The sequence below is a fragment of the Lepidochelys kempii genome, chromosome 14 (assembly GCF_965140285.1).
Source record: "Lepidochelys kempii isolate rLepKem1 chromosome 14, rLepKem1.hap1, whole genome shotgun sequence".
NCBI lineage: Eukaryota > Metazoa > Chordata > Testudines > Cheloniidae > Lepidochelys > Lepidochelys kempii.
This window is the reverse complement of record NC_136393.1, coordinates 15,391,136-15,411,594: the sequence shown is the minus strand read 5'-3', so window position 1 is coordinate 15,411,594 and position 20,459 is coordinate 15,391,136. Positions and strand designations below refer to the sequence as shown.

General features: G+C 49.8%; 1 protein-coding gene across 1 annotated transcript in view; it reads right to left on the bottom strand.

Annotated features, from left to right (window-relative positions):
* The window catches only part of MYO15B (myosin XVB), an 80,195-nt gene that overhangs the window by 41,488 nt on the left and 18,248 nt on the right, over window positions 1-20,459 (bottom strand). The window contains exons 9-24 of the mRNA XM_073310453.2: window positions 19,929-20,042; window positions 15,879-16,040; window positions 15,406-15,519; window positions 14,072-14,130; window positions 13,849-13,972; window positions 11,770-11,865; window positions 11,029-11,160; window positions 10,352-10,477; window positions 9,981-10,058; window positions 9,126-9,274; window positions 8,791-8,836; window positions 8,172-8,296; window positions 7,132-7,249; window positions 6,346-6,521; window positions 4,829-4,922; window positions 1,885-1,962 (exon numbers count right to left, since the gene is read on the bottom strand). Coding sequence (XP_073166554.2) covers window positions 1,885-1,962; window positions 4,829-4,922; window positions 6,346-6,521; window positions 7,132-7,249; window positions 8,172-8,296; window positions 8,791-8,836; window positions 9,126-9,274; window positions 9,981-10,058; window positions 10,352-10,477; window positions 11,029-11,160; window positions 11,770-11,865; window positions 13,849-13,972; window positions 14,072-14,130; window positions 15,406-15,519; window positions 15,879-16,040; window positions 19,929-20,042 — 1,791 coding nt within the window. The remainder of the gene's footprint in view (window positions 1-1,884; window positions 1,963-4,828; window positions 4,923-6,345; window positions 6,522-7,131; window positions 7,250-8,171; window positions 8,297-8,790; window positions 8,837-9,125; window positions 9,275-9,980; window positions 10,059-10,351; window positions 10,478-11,028; window positions 11,161-11,769; window positions 11,866-13,848; window positions 13,973-14,071; window positions 14,131-15,405; window positions 15,520-15,878; window positions 16,041-19,928; window positions 20,043-20,459) is intronic.

Genomic DNA, 20,459 nt, shown 5'->3' with positions numbered 1-20,459 from the left:
CACATTGAGCTCAAAAACCAAGAGTAACTCTAAACTTCATGTGAGTCTGTCTCCATCCCAAGCCCAAAAGGAAATCAGGAGAGTGGGTAGACATATGAAATGAAACCAAAGGCGGTATTTCCATAAAGTGAAAGCACTGTACTGTCCAGAGTTAGGGTGACCAGACAGCAAGTGTGAAAAATCGGGACGGGGGTGGGGGGTAATAGAAGCCTATATAAGAAAAAGACCCAAAAATCGGGACATCTGGTCACCCTATCCAGAGTCCTCAGTCTTAACAGGACAAAGCAAGTACCAGGTTGGGGTCAGGCCTTGAAGAGGGGATTGGCCTTTGCTTGTTTTGCAGCAGCACTGGTTAGGCTTCATGCCCCAGACAGAACGGGGGGAGGGGGGGAGCATCCCCCGGGAGCTACTGAGCACGCACAACTCTCTCTAATTCAGTGGCAGTTGAGAGGCCCTGGCTGCCACAAACGTGGATGATTCAAGGACTGAAAAGCAGGCCAAACTTGTCCCAAAAGTTTTTTCAGAGGGAATCATTTGCCCAGTTGCATCCTTGGTCCCTCTTCATTGCAGTTGTGCAGGTGACAGGCTGACTTTCTGCTCAATCCTGCATAATCCATCACAGAACTGATAGAAGCCACTAAGATTTATTGGGACATATCCCAGTATCATGCAAATGCAGCAGTAGCCTAGGTATTACCCCCTTCAGGGCAACAGAAAGTTGCACCCTCCCCTCTGAAGTGCAGGAGCACAGCTGGAATTTTGGCACAGCAGAGGGAGACACTTGGAGGCTGCTCCTGAAAGGGGAGCTGCCTCACAAAAGGATTTGCTAAATTACACATCAGTCCAGAGGTAAATACAGGGATCAGGCCTGATAACCAGACAACAGACCATACATACCTTACAGATATTATTGCTGTTAATATCTTATGATTATAAAATGTATTTTACCCAAAGCCCTTCATCCACACTGCCTCTCTCACATCTATAGACAGACCCCTCTCCCCAACACACACAGGAACGATTCAGGAATGATCACTGCAGTGTAGTCACCTCTGGGGTGGAATACAGGCAAACAACTGTAAAAGCAACATCATGCTTCAGTTCAAGAGAAGATGATGATGATACCATACTCCTTCCAAAACTGCAGGTGGAATTACCCAGAGTGGGCTTTGGCCCCTGACTTGGGGTTGATATCCCTAACTCCAAGGAAAAATCTCATGGAATCTATAATAAAAGGCAAGTGGTTGGGATTGAGGGCCCTGATTTTGCAGGTCACCCAGAAAGAACAGTGGAGAAAAGGGCATTAAGGCGAGATTTTCAGTCCCTTAGAGCAGTTGGACACCAAATTCCATTAATTTCTAATGGGAATCCAAATCCCTTAGGCATATTTCCAAAGCTCAGCCCCAGGCATTTGGGTGCCTATATTGCTCCCCATCGATGCACATTATCCCATGGACTTGCCACACTTCAGCTCCCTTGGATGGACGGAAAGGGCTTCTCTGCCAGCTGGCTCAGTTATACACTCCCTGGCAGGGACAGACCTGCCGGATCATCCCTGAAGTGTGAACTCACTCTCTTATCTCTGTCACACTGCTGGAAACCCCAGCAGGCCCTCATAACTGATACGTCAGAAAAAAGAAAAGGAGTACTTGTGGCACCTTAGAGACTAACCAATTTATTTGAGCATAAGCTTTTAGTGAGCTACAGCTCACTTCATCGGATCCACAGTATGCATCCGATGAAGTGAGCTGTAGCTCACAAAAGCTTATGCTCAAATAAATTGGTTAGTCTCTAAGGTGCCACAAGTACTCCTTTTCTTTTTGTGAATACAGACTAACACGGCTGTTACTCTGAAACCTGATACATCAGAGTTTATCGACATACCATTCCTGGGCAGCTACCACTCTCCTGGCCACCTTTGGCCAGCGACTCCTCTCTCTGCCTGCTGTCCACACGCCTCTGCTATCAGAAGGAAAAGAAATGGCATGAGGGCATTTCCTGGGGTGTGCCAGGCATCTCGGAGGGGCAAATACTCCGGATTACCGGGTACTTCTAGCTACAGTTCCTGGGGATGTGCAGTAGCAGGCCTGCCATGTCAGCCGCTGGCGTGTTAAAAGGAGAGGGTGAACACGGCATCTTCTTAGGATCTATCTACATGAGGGGGGCCGAGATTTGGCCACCACCCTTAGCACCTGCCATAGGTCTAAGACCCCTCGCTCCCAGGATGAACACAATCAGAAAGGAGCCTCTGCCCCACAGCCTGCCCTCCAGACTGCCTGGCATTCACTGTCTCACAGAACACAAGTGACAGTGCCCTACAAAGCATTCAGTAACCAGAAACATGGTTCACCGCCCTCTCTCTTGGCAGCTGGAAAACCTGAATCCAGCCTGGAGAGGTACCCAGAGGGCCACCCCCTACCCCCGAGGGCAGGACAAGGAGTTAGAGGAAGCCAGGCTCCCACTCAACTCTACTCTTTCCCAGTCTGCGGGCAGGGATATTCCACCACGTCCCACCCAATGCTACTCACCTGCCTCCTGCTCGGAGGCTGTGTGTCTGTCTCGCTCTCTCTCCTGTTTGTCTGCCAAGGACGTGTGGGGCTAGATGTGAAGGGACCAGGGCTGGGAAAAGGGCAGGCGTACTAAAGTCCGCCCAGGGCAGTGCCACAGAGGAAGGAGCGGGGGAAACTGCAGTTCCAGCAGGCGAACTTTGAGACCTTTTATTGTTGTCACGCCAGGAGGGAGCAGAGCCTTAGAAAGCAAACACGGAGGGGAGGGCATGGGAGGCTTTGCTGTGGTTACTCTGGAGAGGGATTGGAGCAGAGCTGAGAGCACAGGCCTGCTCTGGGAGCACAGCACAGCCACCCATGCCTGGCTATGCCGTACACTGTAGGGATTTTCAATGGGTGTCCTGCAACCATTCTTCTGGCCAAGAGGTCTCTCCTGTGCCTCCTTGTGAGCCCTTACACCCTATGCGCTAGGCACCTCCCCTGCCTCCAATAAGAAGCTGAGGTCCCACCTTCTGCAAAAGAAAACAGAGCAGCAGTGGCTACTGTCTCATGGCTCTTCGGCAGCCTACATGAAATGAGTTTGACGGTCTCATGTCTCATCTCTGTGGATGTGTGTCCACAGCACAAATCCACAGCCACTGTAGCGGGCACTAAGGAGCCTGGCTGTTGGCAGACAGGCCCAGGATTTAAATGGCTCCTGGAGTCACTCTCGGGGTTAGGATAGGAACACGCTGGAAGGGGTGGTGGGTGGGAAGCTTGTGTGATGGCTGCCATTTTGGCCATCACCGGGGATTGATCTGGTGACCTCCGAGCTAAAATAAAGGCACGAGTCACTACAGCTTGAGGTCAAGGCTTTGTAGTTGAGAGCTCTCACAGCCTCTCGCCCTCCAGCAGCTCAGGCACAGCAGGGGACACCACACACCAGTGACCAGGGGGTTACACTTGTGCTGTCTCTGCCGGTGCTGAACCCAGTCTGTGGAGAGAACTTCAGTCTTCGGGAATCTCTCCATCGATTGGAGCCTTCCTATCCAGATTAGGTGTCTTTCTAAAATAAATGTTCCAGCTCCACCACCAGAGACGGGCTGGATGCAACAATTCCTAGCTGGCACCCTACAGCCTGGGTTACACAGGGGTCAGACTAGACTATCATAACGGTCCCTTCTGACTTTTAAACCTATAAATTGATCCCTCTCCTGAGAGTACGTGACCATCCCTGGGCTGGATTCCAGGAACATGATTGGAGATGGGCAGAGTCATTGTCCCCAACTCCATAAACACTCCCCTAGCTGAGATTTCCTTCTTGTACGTGGTGGTGAGACCTGGCACCAGCATGTCTCCTTCTCCCCCCAGCACCAGGTGACCCTGAGAACCGGCTTAAAACCACCCTTGTTTAAAGCCACACTGCTGTTTACAAACTCGGGCTAAAAGCAACCAGACGTCAGGTTTATTTTTGGTTTAAATTAAGCTGAGGTGACCACTGGCACCCGAGAGATACACTTCAACACAGTGAGCTGTTTGGTGTGGCAGCTCTTTCAATCAGGCAATCTCAGTCCACACTGAGCATGTGGCAGGCTGCCCTGCTCCATGCACAGACAACAACAGGCTTCTGCCTAAGCAGGGTCTTGATCAGAAAAAAATGTAGGCAATCACCTTCTATTTTGGCCTGTATCACTAGACACTCCCCTGTGGTGGAATGAGGACCTCCTGTTATTAAACACTTAGCAGCCTTAACAATGGCACCTGCTTTGCTCTCAGTCGAGGGGCAGCCTCTCAAGCCCCTGTGGGACACAACCCTGCTCAAGTCACATCTCCCACCTTGCCCCCAGCCTGGGTTTCAGGCTCCTCTCCACCCTGCTGGCTGTGTTCTAGTGATGTGAGGCTGCCACTCAGCTCTCCCTGTGCCTGCATCTGCTGCCGGTTATGCCTGTCCTGCCTGACACCCTGAATCCTGAGGCCCAATAATCTTTTAGAGTTTCCTTGTATTCCCGCAAGGCCTTGTTTGTAGCTCTTGCCTTTGGTGGCAGAAGGGATTTAAGGGGACTTGCCTGCAAAGTCTCAAATTGTCCCCTAGGGCTCCCTGTGCAGCAAGACAAAGATCAGCCCACGTCCCCCATCCCTGCTCACTCCCAGCCCCTTCGTCAGCGCTGAGAGTCAAAGGCTGGGAAGACCCCAGTGTCTAAATCCCAGAAACTATCTAAAGAGACTGCCCTGTCCCCACCCTAAGCACACATCCACAAACTGTGTCTGTATTATCCCGGAGCATGAATGGTCCCTGCAGCGCTGCTGCGAGTGCCATCCGCTCCTATACATGGTATTCTTACCTGGCAGCGCTTCCGTGTCTGCACCAAGGGCCTGGAGATTAAAACTACCGTCCCAAACTGCACCAGCATCATCTTCAGCCTCCTGCAGCGCTTCCTGAGAGCAGAGTGGGGGCAGGAGGAGAAGGGAAATTCAGCAAAGCAGGCCAGCCTGTGGACTAAGAACAGGGGCACAGGCCCAGTGCAGCTCTGGTGTAAGCAAGGCGCAAGCTCAGCAACACCAGAAAAGAGCAGGCTGCATTTGATTTGGCCTTCCTGGTTAGCCTGGCCTCCCCTAAACCGTAACAGCTCTGTCTGTTGTGGGGGAGGGGGCGGGTGTGGGGGTGTTTTTGTTTTTGTTTTTTAACCACTGTACAGGCACAGGCCCGAGAGTGGATGCAGTTATACTAGTACAGCTGCTTATACCAGCAGAGTTTATGGCCAGTTCCCAACTTCTCCCGCAGAAGCACTTTTGTACCAGTATCACTGCGTGCGCGGCAGAAGGGTTTTGCCAATTTAGCTATATTCATACGACAATCAGCAAAACATTTCGAGCGTAGACAAAGCTTCAGTTTGCCATCTGTATTCATCGGGGTTGGAATTCCCAAGGGAGTTAGGCATCAAACTCCCAATGTAATTCAATGGGATTTAGGCGCCTATCTCCCAGGGCATCTTTGCAAATCCCAGCCATTGCTCTTATCCATCCCCTAAAGGGCCACTACAGCACACAGGGGGATTAATAACCAGTTATGATAAAGTATCTGCCTTAGGATCAACAGGAGTCTGGTTAGTTATGATCAGAAGGAAAGATCCCTCCTAAGGATACAGGAACTATGGACGTGGGCCAAGGGGAGAGGCGAACTTTTTGGCTGTTCCTATGTGTTAGGAAGGACAAATACAGGGCACGTAAGATCCTGTGTACCACAGGACTTAGTGTCATATTTGAAATCATTTTCCAAGCATACTGATGGGCAAACATGGTGAGAGTCCCCACACTGTTCTGGCTTGTGCGAGGGCCGCCCTCATGGCCAATACACCAGGGACTGAACTAAATTGGACCGCTAAAGCTAAAAGCATGAGCTGCTACAGCTTGAGCTAAAAAGAGTCAAGGCTCCGTAGCCATGGCTGTACCAGCCCATATTTTCTGTGGACTGACAGAGGGAGGACCTGTAACACACACACTCACCTGTGCGTTACACTTACTTAAGAAACTCTGCTTCCAACTAGCAAGGGGGTTAGTTTGCAACATGTGAACTGCTGTCGGGGTTGTCTCAGTCATTGCACCCTGAATCTGTGGTAGACCCCGGGGAGCTACATCCCCATCGGTTAATGTTTGTCAAGCAAGGCTCTGCTCCTAGATGGACGAGCACACCAGGTGGGCAATCAAGACTGGCAGTGCCCATTCTGTCCCTGCATCCCACTGCATGTGGGGACACAGGGCTAGACCCTGAGTTACTGAATCTGTGCACAGCCCCCAGCAGGTGTTTATGCTTACAGCTGGCCACAGAATATGAGCATTGGTGTGGCCTTTGACCTCTGACCTTGCCTGGTGCCCCCGGAAATGAGCCTGGATGACCATGACCTTCTGCCGGAAGACCTGGAATTGCCTGCGGCTGAGGAGGCCTCGGAGGTTCCGCTGGAGGGTGACAACAGCCCAGCTCTGCTTCTGGTTCCATCTTCTCTCCAGCAGCTGCCTGGCCTTCTCCTTCAGGAAGACCTAGGCAGAGAAAACAGCTGCTGACCCCCAAGAAGAGGCAGAGTCTAGAATAGTCACTGGTGTTTACAACCCCTTAACGTAACCCTAAACCCCCTGGAGCCATTGCTGCCCATCAGAATACAGGCTACCTGCTGACATGAGTCCATTGTTCTTAGATAAGGTGCCCCTGGGTCGCTATTCCAGGCCCTCACTCTATCTAGGAAGGGCTGGAATGGGGGGCTCTGGCTCAGGATTGAGGTACCTCGGGAGTGCCGAGTGTGGGGGCCCCAGCCGTGGAACACCAGGGCATGCTGTAAGTTAGCACAGTGGTGCACACAGAAGGTAGGTGGAGACACAGGTCAAGACTGAGATGCATTGGCTGCCCAAGGAAATCAGTGCCTGCACTACAGCTGCCTACAGCCAGTGTTGTCTTTCCCTTTCACAGGCACTAACAATCTCCAGCTAAAAACAATAAAATAGAGGTCAAACAATAGAGATGGCTCAGACAGGAGACCAGTTCTCCCACACATCTGTTCATGTGCAGGAGCTGACCACCCTACTTAACATCAGCAATGAGGGGGATGGACAGACAGGGCTCTGGGATCAAGATAGGGGAATCCTTAGACACCACCTTTGTTACTCCAATCTGATAGAGGTCCGAGGGGTCCCCCACCACCTGTGAGAGCACCGCGGCGCATCCATCCCTCTCCTGCGAATAGCTCTGCCCTTGGCCTGTCAGGGTCCCATACCTGAAAGACAAGGACAAAGCCCAGAATGCCCTGGATGACACCAGGAGGGTCAGGTAAGAGAACCAAGCCCAGCACTCTGGCAGCTACTCAAAATCAGGCACAAATGAGTACATTTGGGGTGGGGTACCGCTGGCAGCATATGTCATGGGGATATTTCATTAGAAACTGAACTGAGAACACTTCACAAAGGCCACCATAAAGCCATCCTGTGGAAGTGGCTTTCAGTTGCTATGGGTACGGACCTGCCAGCACTCTCACACATGAACAACTCCGCACACTGTGTGCCATGGGATTCCCCATGTGCAGAAAGTTACGTGTGTGGGTGTGTGGGGGTGTGCGCGCACTTGCAGGTTCTGGGGCCAAGACTGGATTTGAACTCACGGCCTACTGGTGAGAGCAGCCAATCTACTATTATCAAATCCTCGTGGCACTTCCATTTATTGACTTCCGATGTTTACCTTCCCAAACCTAGACACTTTAGAGAGAGACATTTGGGGAGAACATGTTTTGATTTTAATTATCCACCAACATCTCCTTCTTTTATTTTTCTTACAAGGAAAGACATCAGCACTTCCCTACCTTACAGAGATGTTGTGAGGATAAATACATCAAAGATTGTGAGGTGCTCTGATATAGGGTTGCCAATTCTGGTTGGACGTATTCCTGGAGGTTTCATCATGACATAATCGTTAATTATAGATTAATCTTTAATTTCTGGAAACTCCAGGGCAATCCTGGAGGGTTAGCAACCCTACCCTGATACCACAGTATTAGGGGCCAGATAAGAACCTAAGATAGACAGATCCAAACAAGCCTGAAGGAGGTAGGCCCAAGACGAATAGCCACACCCCATAGCTTGCTTCATTCCCCTTGAGCTGCCTAGAAATCCCAGCCAAAAGGAAGAGAAGACAAACCAAAGTACCTGACTAAGAAGTGCTGGAATGGGATGCGGATGGGGTATCCCTCCTTCCTGATGTGGATGGCCTCCAGTATCCCAGAATGCCTCAGCTGACAAGTGACATATTCCACATCAAAGACATCAGACAGCTGTGATGTGAAGCCATGGGGAGAGGAAAGCCGGGGTGGACGGGGAAGAGGGAATGGACAGTTAGAGAGGTGGACCAATAAGAACAGCCACTCCTTGTTGGTTTATCCCCCCAAGCTTCCATGAATCCCATACAGCGATTTTGCCATCGTTTTTTGGTGGTATGCTCTCCACATCCTGACCCTCAGGTTTCTGGATGCAATTTCCCGACAGGTGTGAAGGAGGGACCATGTGGGAATAGGTTGTGAGAGACAGAGCAGAGCTTGCAGCTGGGACCACTGAGTAGAAGTCACCGAAATCCTGCTCCAGAGAGGGTCTGCGCAGGCGGGGCAGAGGAGACACCTTGCAATGTCGTGCCCCACTAATGGGAGTGAAGCCCAGATGGCAGCAGGCCAAGTGGGGAAGACTGGAGAGCAAGGGAGTGAAGTCCTCTGTCTGAGGGGGTCCCCCAAAACCTGTGGCTGCTTCCACCACCTAAAGCAGGTGGTTTTCTTACCTTTTTCGGATTGGGCGTGATGCAGCGAATGAAGAAAGTATGGCTCCTGCAGGGCAGAGGAAAGGGAGGAAAACATTAACCTCCTCATTCCAGAAGCGTCCTGACTTAACCCCAGTCCATTTCCAGGGCCAAGGGAGCTCCCAAATCCCCACAGCGAACCAGTCAGTCTCAGCCACACAAAGCCAATCCTCCTTTTCTGGTTCTGTAGCCCATTCCCTGTCCCCCAAGCTTCCCAATCTCCCCTCAAACCAAGCCCTTATAGATTCTAGCCAGGGGTGACTCAAAGTAGAGCAGTCAGCTTGCAGTGGGGACAGTGCCATCATGGTGTCCCTCACCTCCTCAGCTTGGCTGTGAGATCCTGCAGGGACTGCTGGAATCGGGACACCAGCGTAGAGGGGTGATGCTTAAGCCCTTTGCCTCCCATGGCCAACACCCCCTGCTGTCCGTGATGTCCCTTGGCCAGCTGGAAAAGGTGGGACACCAGCTGGAAAGGAGATGGAAAAGGGAGATCGGTGAGTAACGCTCCCCTTTGTGCTATGAAATACGAATTTCTGAAATTATTATGGTCAAAGAATAAGGACCCAACCCCATCATCCTCCCCCCAACAAGAGCAGGGCTAGGACTGTTCGCAGCCAGAGTATGTTCCCACCTTGCCCATCTGCCCATGGAGTTGGTATGGTGTATACTTTGTCTCCAAGGCATTTAAAGGGGGGACTGTGGTTTCCCCTAGCTCAACAGAGCTTCTTATTGCCCAGAAACAGAACTAAGGACCAACCCTGAGTGTGTGTATCAACTCCACCAAAGCTGGCACAATGCCACCAGGGTGAGCAGAGTCAGGTATTTGTCTCTGGGGGGGAAAGGGGCGGGCGAGAAATATTGGGAAGGGAAGGGAAGGAGAGACAAAAAAAAGGGATTTAAGAGTCTGGAAGAGGTAATGAATAGAATTTGTTAATTCGCTGCCAGCATGCACCCTGGGCACTGCCATAGATCTCCCTGTGGGGCTCAGAGGGTAAGTCAGCGATGAGTCTGGCTTTAATGGGTCTATATCCATTGCTCAGTCCAGGTTTCCCAAACGGAGGTGTAAAGTTTCTTCCTATTTCCCAAACTACCCCCCACCACCTGGGTCTTTGGGCTTCCCTAAAGAAAGCAATCCTGCATCAGAGCAGCATAACCCTGAATGAATACTGTACCTTGAGGTGACTCTGGGAGAAAATCTCAAGAACCTCTGGGTGCAGCTGGTCATGGTTTTTATGCAGAAACTTGTGAACCTGTGAAGCCAAACTCTGACTGATCAGAGTATAGATCATCACAGCCAGACACAAAAACTCCATCACTGTCAGATGCAGCCCAGCATGCTGCAAAAGTTCCCTTCAAGGACTCTTCTGACATATCCTATAATGACTCAGAATTAGCCCAGTGTAACTTGAGAACACCAGAGCTTTCCCTAAGAAGCACCCCGAAGCTCCCAACATACTGATGCCTTATTGCCTCCATCCCTAGTATACAGTGCTCACTGCTCAAGCTGCTCACAGGCTGCTCCAGCCTGGTCCCAGGAGCTTACCTGGTAGGTGACAGGACCTGCATAGTGCTGCACGGTGAAGACTGGTGAAGGCAGTTTGGGCTTGCCATACCAAGGGCTGTTTCCATGATGGTAATGGCACTTCTGGAGGAAGGTGTGGTCAGTAGCCTGTGCAGGAGATAGACACACGCCTCACAGTGTTTTAGCCTATTCTCAGATTGTAGAGCCATTGTTAAACTGGGATTAAGGTTGTAAATACATATCAGTACCTTAAAGGGAACCAGACACACCTTACACTGTATGTGTGACCCACTGTTCAGTTGTGTTATACTCTCTACCTCCTCCCCAACTGCTAGTGTATTTTTCACAGAGGGGGGTAAGAGTCTACTACAGCTACCAGCTATTAGAGTCATTCTTTTAGTTTAAGAGGTAGAAGTGAAATAGCTCTAGCTTTTCCCAACTGTCTTATCTCACAAATGTCTACTCTCCTACCATATCTTCCCCCCGACTCCCACCCCCGGCAAAATAAAAGGTAAACACAATTCACTTTAGCAGAACAGCAGCCCTGAGAAATTTCAGTAAAACTGGAGATGAATGAAGAGTGGGCATCAAAATCAGGATTCACTAGTCCTGAGTGACCTTTCTCCAAAGCCCACTGAGCTACTCTCCACTTCACTTGCTGTGCCAAGCATGTTTGAAAGCCATGATGCATTCTTAACCTGAGCCAATGAAGTCTGGTCATCCAGGATGCGTAAAATGCCATGGGGCTTTGCAGCAATCAGATCCAGGCATGAATCATTGTGCATCTTGGAAATGGGAATCCAGACTAGCTCCTCTTGGGTGTATTCCTCCTACGGATCAGAGGTCATCCGGCCAGCCCCGCACACAAGCCATGAAAATTAGATGAAATCAGGGAGTTAGCAGAGAGATCCAATTGTTAATCAGTACTGTTAGAAACTTGCACGGTAGCTCCCCCATCTTAGCCCATGGGACCCTCTCCTAAGCCTGCTAATGTTCTTTCTAATCTGTGAGGAGAGAGCTACACTAGAGCAGGAAAACTGGGAGCGTAAGAAATACTGAGTCTGGAAATTACACTGATTTCCTGTGTGAAGGCAAAGCAAAGTGAAACCCCTAAGCTGCCAGAACAGGCCTTAAAGTCACAGGTGTGATCAGGGTCTCAGATCCCAACTAAGTTGCTTATAAACCCTGTAAAACGGAGAAGTGCTCTAGCAGTCTCTCTCTCTCTCTCTCACACACAATCTTACTGCAGAATTAGCACAGGGTCAGGAACAACATAACCTCAGAGACATACCCTCTGGTGGGAGCACATGCGTATTGGACGAGAGCACCACATCCAGTCAACCCCCTCCTTTCCTGCTGGGGAGCACCAGCCAGCTGAGACTGACTCGACTCGCTGCATGTGTGCCATTCCACACCTAACAGGGAAGGCTCTATTTTACCTCTTCCTGGGCAATGACTGTCTGGCTGAAGAAATGTTGCAGACGCTCATTTGCAAAGTTGATGCACAGTTGTTCCAAGCTGTTCACCCCCAGATCCTGCGGATGTGCGGGAAGACACATGCCTCACTCTTTTCTGTTGTTATTAATCATCATCGTTATCATGGTAATGCCGAAGGACCAACCCCAAGAATGGGGCCCCATTGTGCTAGGCACCGAACAAAGAGGACAAGGCAGTCCCTGAGCCAAAGAGCTGCCCTTCTGATAGATAAGACAGGCACAGGGTGAGGGAAGGGGTGAATGATGGGATGGCAGCAGACAGCATGTTAGTGCCATGATCTTGGGGGAGGGGAGTGCAGAAATTATTCAGAAAGGGATCAGCTAAACGGCAAGAAAAGGGAAGGGAGGGGGACACTGCAGGGAGTGGGGATGAGGGGGACAGGGCAGGCCAGAAGAGGGTCAGAGGGGCAGGTGTGGAGTAAAGTCAAGGTGAAGAGGTTGTGCCGCAGTCCCTCCTGGAGAGTGTGCAGAGCTGTACAGAACACGCAGTATCAGCCTCTGCTGACTTGAGCCCATAGTCCTGCCAGCCTGTTCTTGGCAAACCCTGGTAATTAGCTGGAGAAGTACAAATTGTCTCATTTCTGGATTGCCCTCCCGCTCAGCCAGAGGCGGGGGAGGATCTGGCCGGGGGGAGCTGCTTTATGTTCACAGGATAGACCGGACAGGAAGGGGCGGGGCAAGAGCAAAAGAGATCAGATGTTGTCCATGTGTACAGCCCTCTCTGGATATGGACAGCCAGGCGTGCACACACACACACACACACACACACCCCCTTCCACAGTGCATGGATGAGCTACCTGCAAAAGAGTCCGAGTTCTCGGACAGACATAACTCCTACCCATGCTCAGATCTGCCTGTTCTCCACCCTCCGTGAGTCTGGGAAGCTCGGATGGGGAGCTCTTTGGGACAGAAACTGTCTTTTTATTTCATGCTTGTACAGCACCTGGTACAGTGGGGCTCCAGGAATTGATTAGGGCTTCGAAGTGTTACTTCAATACATTAGTAGTCTCACAAGACTTCCATTATAGGTCCTGCTTCCAGAGTCTGATCCGAAGCCCTGTGAATCAATGGGAGTCTTTCCATTGACTTCAGTGGCTGTTGGGCCCTTATGGCATGAGAGCAGGAAACAGGGATACGTGAAAAACAACAACAAATTAAAAAATAAAATAAAATAAAATAAAATAGTGTTAACCCAACAGAGTTTCAACTTCATCAGAGTGCCCAGGGGTGAACGGGCACTGTCAGGTTAAAAATCATATTCAACAAGAAACAAGTTTCTTACTTATGTTACTGGGAACAGCCAGTATTGAATTTTATTCTATTTTTAAATCAAGTGCATGTGTCATGTTGACTTTTGGTGTTTCTCTGGGCTTGGACAATGAAAGTGATCTGGCAAGTTTCATTCTCCAGCTCCCCTCCGCTAGCACAACATGGCAGGGTTGGGGCTGCTGGGGAAGAGTTAAATCCAACCTATTTTCATAGGAATTTATTTCTATTGTTTCTAGGTTCTGTAAGACCTTCTTTAACCAGAGCCTAAACACTGGGTTTAAATTAGTGTCTCGCTAACAGCCACACACAACTTTCTTGTCTTTCAACTACAACACTCTCTTTGGGGCCATGCTTTTGATCTATATGCAATACAGTTTATGTGTTGTAAAGTGCCAGGTACTGTCATGACTCGGTAGAAACCGGAACAGATGTGTAGTGTGGATTCAGTTCAAGTTTTGGATAGAGACCTGGGCTTGTTCTGATTTAATCCCAAGTCGCTTGGCCATCTGCACGCACATATGAGCGGGCACGCACAGTGCCAAGCTAGCCCTAGGCATTATTATTTTTATAGCACTGAAAGTATACACGGTGCTTTACAGACATTCCAAATACACAGGACCCCACATTTTAGGGGACACTGTCTTCCCTCACACCCAACACCTATGATCTCCCCTTCTAGATTAAGAAATGAACCAGAAGCTCAAACTGCCCTTTCAATAGCTCCAAGAACATATAATGTAACCAGAAAGTGACCTCAAACCCATATATGTCGACAATGCCCAGAGAGCTGTCCATTTCCCCGGGGGCTAGCCACTCATTGATCTTCACCAGAAGCCAGTCAAAGAGCAGGGAATACAGAGCCTTGGCAATGGCATCCCTTGGTGGGGGAGAAGAGCAAAGCAAGTTACCATCATGACAACACATTTGGGCTTATCTCACCAAACAAAGACAAAGAGAGAAAAGCATTGGAAGTTACCTGGCATCAATGGCACTTTCTACAGACAAAGGGGTGAATATATGATCATAAGACGTCACCTGGATAGAAAGAGGCACTATTTGTTATAAAAGGCTGATGGGAAATGTTTTTGTCCGGAAACCTGTAAGTAATTGATTCAACCTAACAAAGCTCTTTGCCTGGGAAATTCCTTGGATAAAGCAAAGTGAAAGTTAGAATAGAACATTATTAATAGGTCCCTTCATGGTCTGGGAGTCAGCTGTCAGAGACAGCAAATCAGGCCGGAATCTCATGTGCACTATGGCACACTTACACGTCTAGCAATATAAAGGGGTCTTACAGTAGGTGTAGATGTAAAGCCCACTTCAAGGTCTTTTTACATGGCCAGAGTGACGGAAAGGGGCCTTAGTGTAAATAAGAATGAAACCAATCAAATCTCCTCTATGACCCACTGCAGGAGTCACTTTCCAGTAGATTGCTCTTGCTGTCAACTCCCAGAGTTTAAGCCCTCCAGGGCTGGTGCCAGGTAGGGCGACCAGGTGGCCCGATTTTATAGGACAGTCCTGATATTTGGGGCTCTCTCTTATATAGGCACCTACTACCCCCACCCGCTGTCCCTATTTTTCACATTTTCTATCTGGTTACCCTAGTGCCAGGACATTTTCATCGGAGGACCCACCCCTTCGGGAGCCTTCTCCCTCCAGCATACTGCCAGATCCCAAGTTCAATGCACTTCAGAGCCCCTGTAAGAGTTACTGCTTTGGTCAGGCTCTTGACTCAGTATATGTAGGGGATGGGGAGTGAAGGAATCTGTTGGTAAATCTCTTAAATTGGAAGGTTTGGATGCTGATGATAATTAAGAATTGGTTTGTGGATGCTAGCTCCTCCCAGATTTTAACTATAGGCACAAATATGAACTCCTTAATAAACAGGCACGTTTTGCAGCATAATTTGGCCTGGCCAGTGGTGCAATCTGTTGCAACAGGAGCATATCACACTGCATCTCAATCCATGGCTACTGAAGACTGCATGCCATGGGAAAATATGAGCTGCTCGCCTCTGCAGTAGCGCAGGAGAAAGAAAATGTGCCCTTGCACAGTCTGTTCCTGGGAATGAGGAGCAGCAGCATGTTTGTGCTCAACTGGATAGGAGGCCTGGCTCTTCAGCTGTGACCTCCCTTGCATCACTCGGTAGGAGGCAACAGTAAAGCAGACGCCAGCAGACAGGCTGCTCAGATCCCTCTGCAGAAAGAGCACTGGGCTGGAGCACAAGCACTCCTTCTACACAATGCAACCTCAACACTGAAGTCCCTCAGGACGACAGGGAGCAGGCTGAAGGGGCCATGCAGTACTCACCGTGACTCGGTGAGTGACGGCGCTTTGGAGGAGATCTGCTGAGACATGCAGCAAATTGGCCACAATCCGGATTTCCGTGTCGCTGGGGATGGCTGCAAGGCCAAAGGATTCCTTCTAAATCATGGGGAAGAAGAATGCGTCCAAGCTTGTACTGGATACAGAGTCCCACACTTAAACAGCACATTTCTGCAGAGAATTGAACTCATCCCACTGCATAGGGGTGGGTCACACTGTAGTGGGCAAAATCTTGCCTTTGGCTTGTAGATCAGCTCTTCAGGCTCTAATTATCCTTTGGCAGCCCAGCCATCTGGGTTCTGCTCTCTGTTTCCCTGAGTATTTGCCGCAGTCTTGAAGGAGGGGGATGGGCTCTAGATGACCATGTGCAACTGAGACTACTGTCCCAAGCCCCATCACACGAGGCTGCCAACCTGTTCGATATTAGTCACTGCCAAACTGGTGAGGTGTTACCATACCTCACAGGAGGTAAAACAGATGTTCCCCAGCTGCAGGATGGCAGCCAGCACTGCCCAGATGGAGGTCAGCTGATCATCTGAGAGGCCAATCACCTGCAGAGCTTGCACCAAGACCACAAAGTCCCGATCGTCTTGCTTCCCCGAGAGGTCGCATGCTCTGCCCTGAGAGAACAAACGAAAGCCTGTAGTTGGACCCACGGCCCTTTCACACCAGCCTCTTGCTCCAACATCACTGCCCAGCACTAGAGAGGGGTCCAAATTGTAAAGCTCAGATCTGGGTTTCAGAGCTCAGGGGGTTGGGTTGGGCCCATCGGGGGGATGGAAAGGAGCGAGCAGGGGACGGGGTCTTGGGGAAAAGGGGTGGCGAGAGGCAGGGCCTTGGTGGTGGCACAGGGGACAGCGTCACAGTTTGGGCACCACTCCCCCCCCCCACCCACACACACACTTTTAGGGCCCTTCCACCACTCCTGGCCTCAGGGTATTCAGACCTGGCATATTAGACTGGGCCTCTCTCCAGGTCGGAGCTCTCTCCCTCTCCTGACATGGGATATTCCACACTGGGGCAAACATGACATGAGGAAACATTGCTGCTGACAGGAATTTACCCTGATGTCAATTTCCACCACCCCTCAGCTACTGCTGCTGCAGACATTTGTATATGAGCAGCAGCCTTCTCCCTTCAGCCCAAATCCTTCTCCCACTAGAACCTGCCCTACAGTCATGGTGACCTACAATCTAACGCCACTAGAGGGAGCTCATAATCTGAATACATGTAGGAACGAGTGTGGGGAGAGGGAGAACCCAATTGGCTGCTTATACTAGGCTACACTTGGCCCCGGTTTGCATTGGGTTGGGTTGAGACCATCAGAAGGAGATCTCTTGTATTTGCCCAGTGTGGCCAGTCTCTTCTCTCTCAGGTTTTAAGCTCTTTGGGGCAGGTTCTCTCTTTATCTGCGTGTATTAGCTATCTGGGGTCATACGCCGGCACCCACCGCCCTATTCTCTGAATGGCACCATGCACACTGCAGGTGTTTCACAAACAAATTAATAAATCGCATGGAAATCAGATTGATGCCACCAATTCAGCCTAGGACACGCCAGCAGGCTGAGCCAGAGCAGAAGGACCAGCTGGGCTCCTAAAGGGGACATCTCCAATGGCCCTGCCTTGTCAGAAATATAGCAGGGGAAACTTTAGCTAAAACTCATAAAATGCCAGATGACTGAGTGGTAAATAAGGGTTGTACAGGGATTCTCCAATGGGAAAGCTTCAGACCACAGGAGGTCTGAAGTTGAACTATTTTTCCTAGACCAGTCCTGGCAGCAACTTGAGGCTTCTCCAGATAAGGGTGGGTTAAATCACAGGTGATAGAATCATAAAACTGCAGGACTGGAAGGGACCTGAAGAAGTCAAGTCCAGCCCTCTGCGGTGAGGCAGGACCACATAAGCCTAGACCATCCCTGACAGGGGGCATCCAACCTGTTCTTAAAAACCGCCAGCGGTGGGGATGACAAAGGCAGAATGGAACTGGAAGGGGAGTTCAGCAGCCCCATATCAGCCAGGGTCACGACAAAGAGAGGGACCCTCGGTACAAAGGGGAGAATGGTCCCTCCCCTCAAACTCTAAGGCTCTGTCTATGCTTAAAATGCTGCAGCTGCACCACTGTAGTGCTGTTGTGTAGACACTTACTACAGCAATGGATGGTGTTCATCCATCATTGTAGTGAATTCACCTCTCTCACCTCTTTCCAACCACCTAGCGGTATCTACGCTGGGGCTTAGATTGACTTAACTATGTCACACATAGTGCAAACATTTTCACAGCCCTGAGCAATGTAGTTAGGTCAACCTAACTTCGTAGATTAGACCTGGCTTAAGGCACATAGGTTTGTCCTAGCCCATCAGACCACCCGTCTGGGCAACCAGCAGCACTCAACACCAGATACCTCAGAGCACAGAAAAAAGATACTGACGTTCATTGTAAGAGGCAGCATGGTCTCATAATGAGAGAACTGATCATGGTTCTATTCCCACCTCCACCACCAAATCTTACTGTGACCTTGGGCAAGTCCCTTCCTTGCTCTGTGGCTTAGTTTTCCCCTCTGCAAAAATGGCTCCAATAATACCTGCCTACCTTCACACAGTGCTTTGAGCCTCTGGGATGAGAGGTGTTGTAGAAGTGCTAAGCAAACATGCCCAGCAATCCTGCAGTGCTGCAAGGGGGTGGGGGGAGCTCCCAACTGACCCCCAACTCTGAACTTTGGTGGATCAAATAAAGAGAGAGAGAGACCAAGATCCAAACTATTCCTTGTTTTGAAAACCCAAAGTTTGACTGGAGAGGTTTTGCCCTTCTCCCCTAATCTCTTCCCACACTTCTCAACAGGCCTTACCATGTCAGTTCTCACTGGGACTTTCCAGGTACATCATTATCTGTAACTCAGGGGTTCTCAAACTTCATTGCACCGTGACCCCCTTCTGACAACAAAATTACTACATGACCCCAGAAGGGGGGCGGAGACCGAGCCCTGCTGCCTCGAGTGAGGAGGAGAGGGGGCTGCAGCCCAAGCCCCGCCACCCCGGATGGGGGTGGATTCGGGCTTCAGCTTCAGTCCTGGGTCCCAGCAAGTCTAATGCTGAGCCTGGTGACCCCATTAAAATGGGGTCCCAACCCACTTTGGGGTCCTAACCCACAGTGTGAGAACTGCTGCTAGCTAACTAAAATGTAGCACCATTCTGCTTGGTTCTCCCTTCCTGCGGGGGTTGCTAGGGAAAGGTCTAATAATGTTCAGTTCAAGGAGAGATCTTTTAACATGCTGTAATTGTCTAATGTGAAGCTATTGAGCATGTTGAGCCATTAATTGCCCTAGTCTCCTAGGAACAATCAAGTCATTAAGGGTACTTGTCCCATCCTTGCTAGGAGGAAAGCTGATACTAATCTAATTATGGGTGAGGCAAAGACTGAGTCCTCAAAATGGCAGAGCTGTGTAAGGGCTGGTCTACATACAGGGAAACTGGCCAGCATAGCTGTAGCAGAATAATTACTCCACTTCAGCTATGCCAGTGTAACTCCTCTGTGTGGATGTTCTGTTTATTCCAGAATAAATGTGATTCTTTCAGAATAATTATTTTGTTATAGCTATGCTGGTCAATTTCCCCACGTAGACAAAGTCCTTAACCAACACTGCCTTTTATTGCTTCTAAATGTACTGCCATTCAGTTTCTTCAGGTGCTTTGTTTTATTCCACAAAGGGTAAAGAGAGGGTCCCTTGATCCAGCCCACATCACCCCAATCCTTTTTAGCCAACAGAAGATTGTGGGCCCAGGCAAAAGAAGGTTAACTTCACTGTAGAAAGCTGTTTTCCAGTGTTGCCAACTCTCATGATTTTGTTATGAGTCTCATGATCATTATTGTTTTCCTTAAAGCCCCAGCTCCTGTAGTCAATTGGATATGTGAGGATTTCAGCCTTCATTCTTAAAGAAAAAGTACATTTCTAGCCCTTGTGGCTGTGCAGAAAGCTTCAAAACATAACCCCAGTGCACCCTAAAGGCTCAAAAAGCAGAAGGCAAATTAAAAGAACACCAAAAATCTATTTTTACATAATTTCATGGTTTTTAGTGAGCCTGACTCATGGTTTTTGAACATTTGGGGTTGGAAATACTGGTTTTCTTAGATAGGTGGAGCCATAGGGCCTCGGTGTTTAGATGACCCATATAAAAACAAGAGTCCCAATAACATGGCTTTTTCCAAGAGGCAATGGAACCTGAATGATGGGAGAGGGAGGAGAAGTGACAGGGACCAAGCCTCTCCATCAAAAAGACACGTTCCTTGGGTCAAAAGCGAGGGGGGCCCAGACAGTGCAGATGGCAGCCAAGATCCAAAACGTAACCGTGTGCCACCTCTAGGAGGGGCAATCCAGGAGGGAAGCACAGAGCTCATCATCTTACCTGTTTCCTGTTGGGTCCCCAGCACCAGGCTGATCAGAGACTAAAGTACTGGTTCAACCATGTCTCTCCCTTGCCTGCTGGAGCAGCTCACTCCACCCCCTCACTCACCTGATTCAGGTAAAAGTAAGTCTCTGCCTCGTGCAGGAAAAGCTTCTCTTTCTGCTCTGCAGGAAGCCCTGCTACCAGCTCATAAAACACATGGTAGCTCCTCTCGCCACGGGCCTGAAAGGAGATCACTCACACTGTGGGCCAAACGTCTCGCTCCACCACCCCATCGCATCTCAGAGCTACGGGAAGTCAAAACTTCATCAGACAAATCCCCTGAAGTACGGAACCCATGCAAACCTCTGAGCTCTGCAAAGCCAGGCTGCAGACTGCAAAAGAACAGGCTTGCTTTGAAGTTTCCATCCAGTGCCTCCTGTAACCAGGACAGAAACAAACAACCCCCTTCACAGGGCTCCCACTGCTGGTCCTTGCATACCCAAGCAGAGCAGGGGGATAGAAAAATTAATGGAACTTTTAATAAACTTTAAGAAGTATAGTTCAAGCTGCTGGGGATAGAGGGAGCTCTTACTTAACCATACTGGGTTCTCCTATCCCTACTGCAAATCTGAGCCAAATAATGCCTGTTAACTTCAG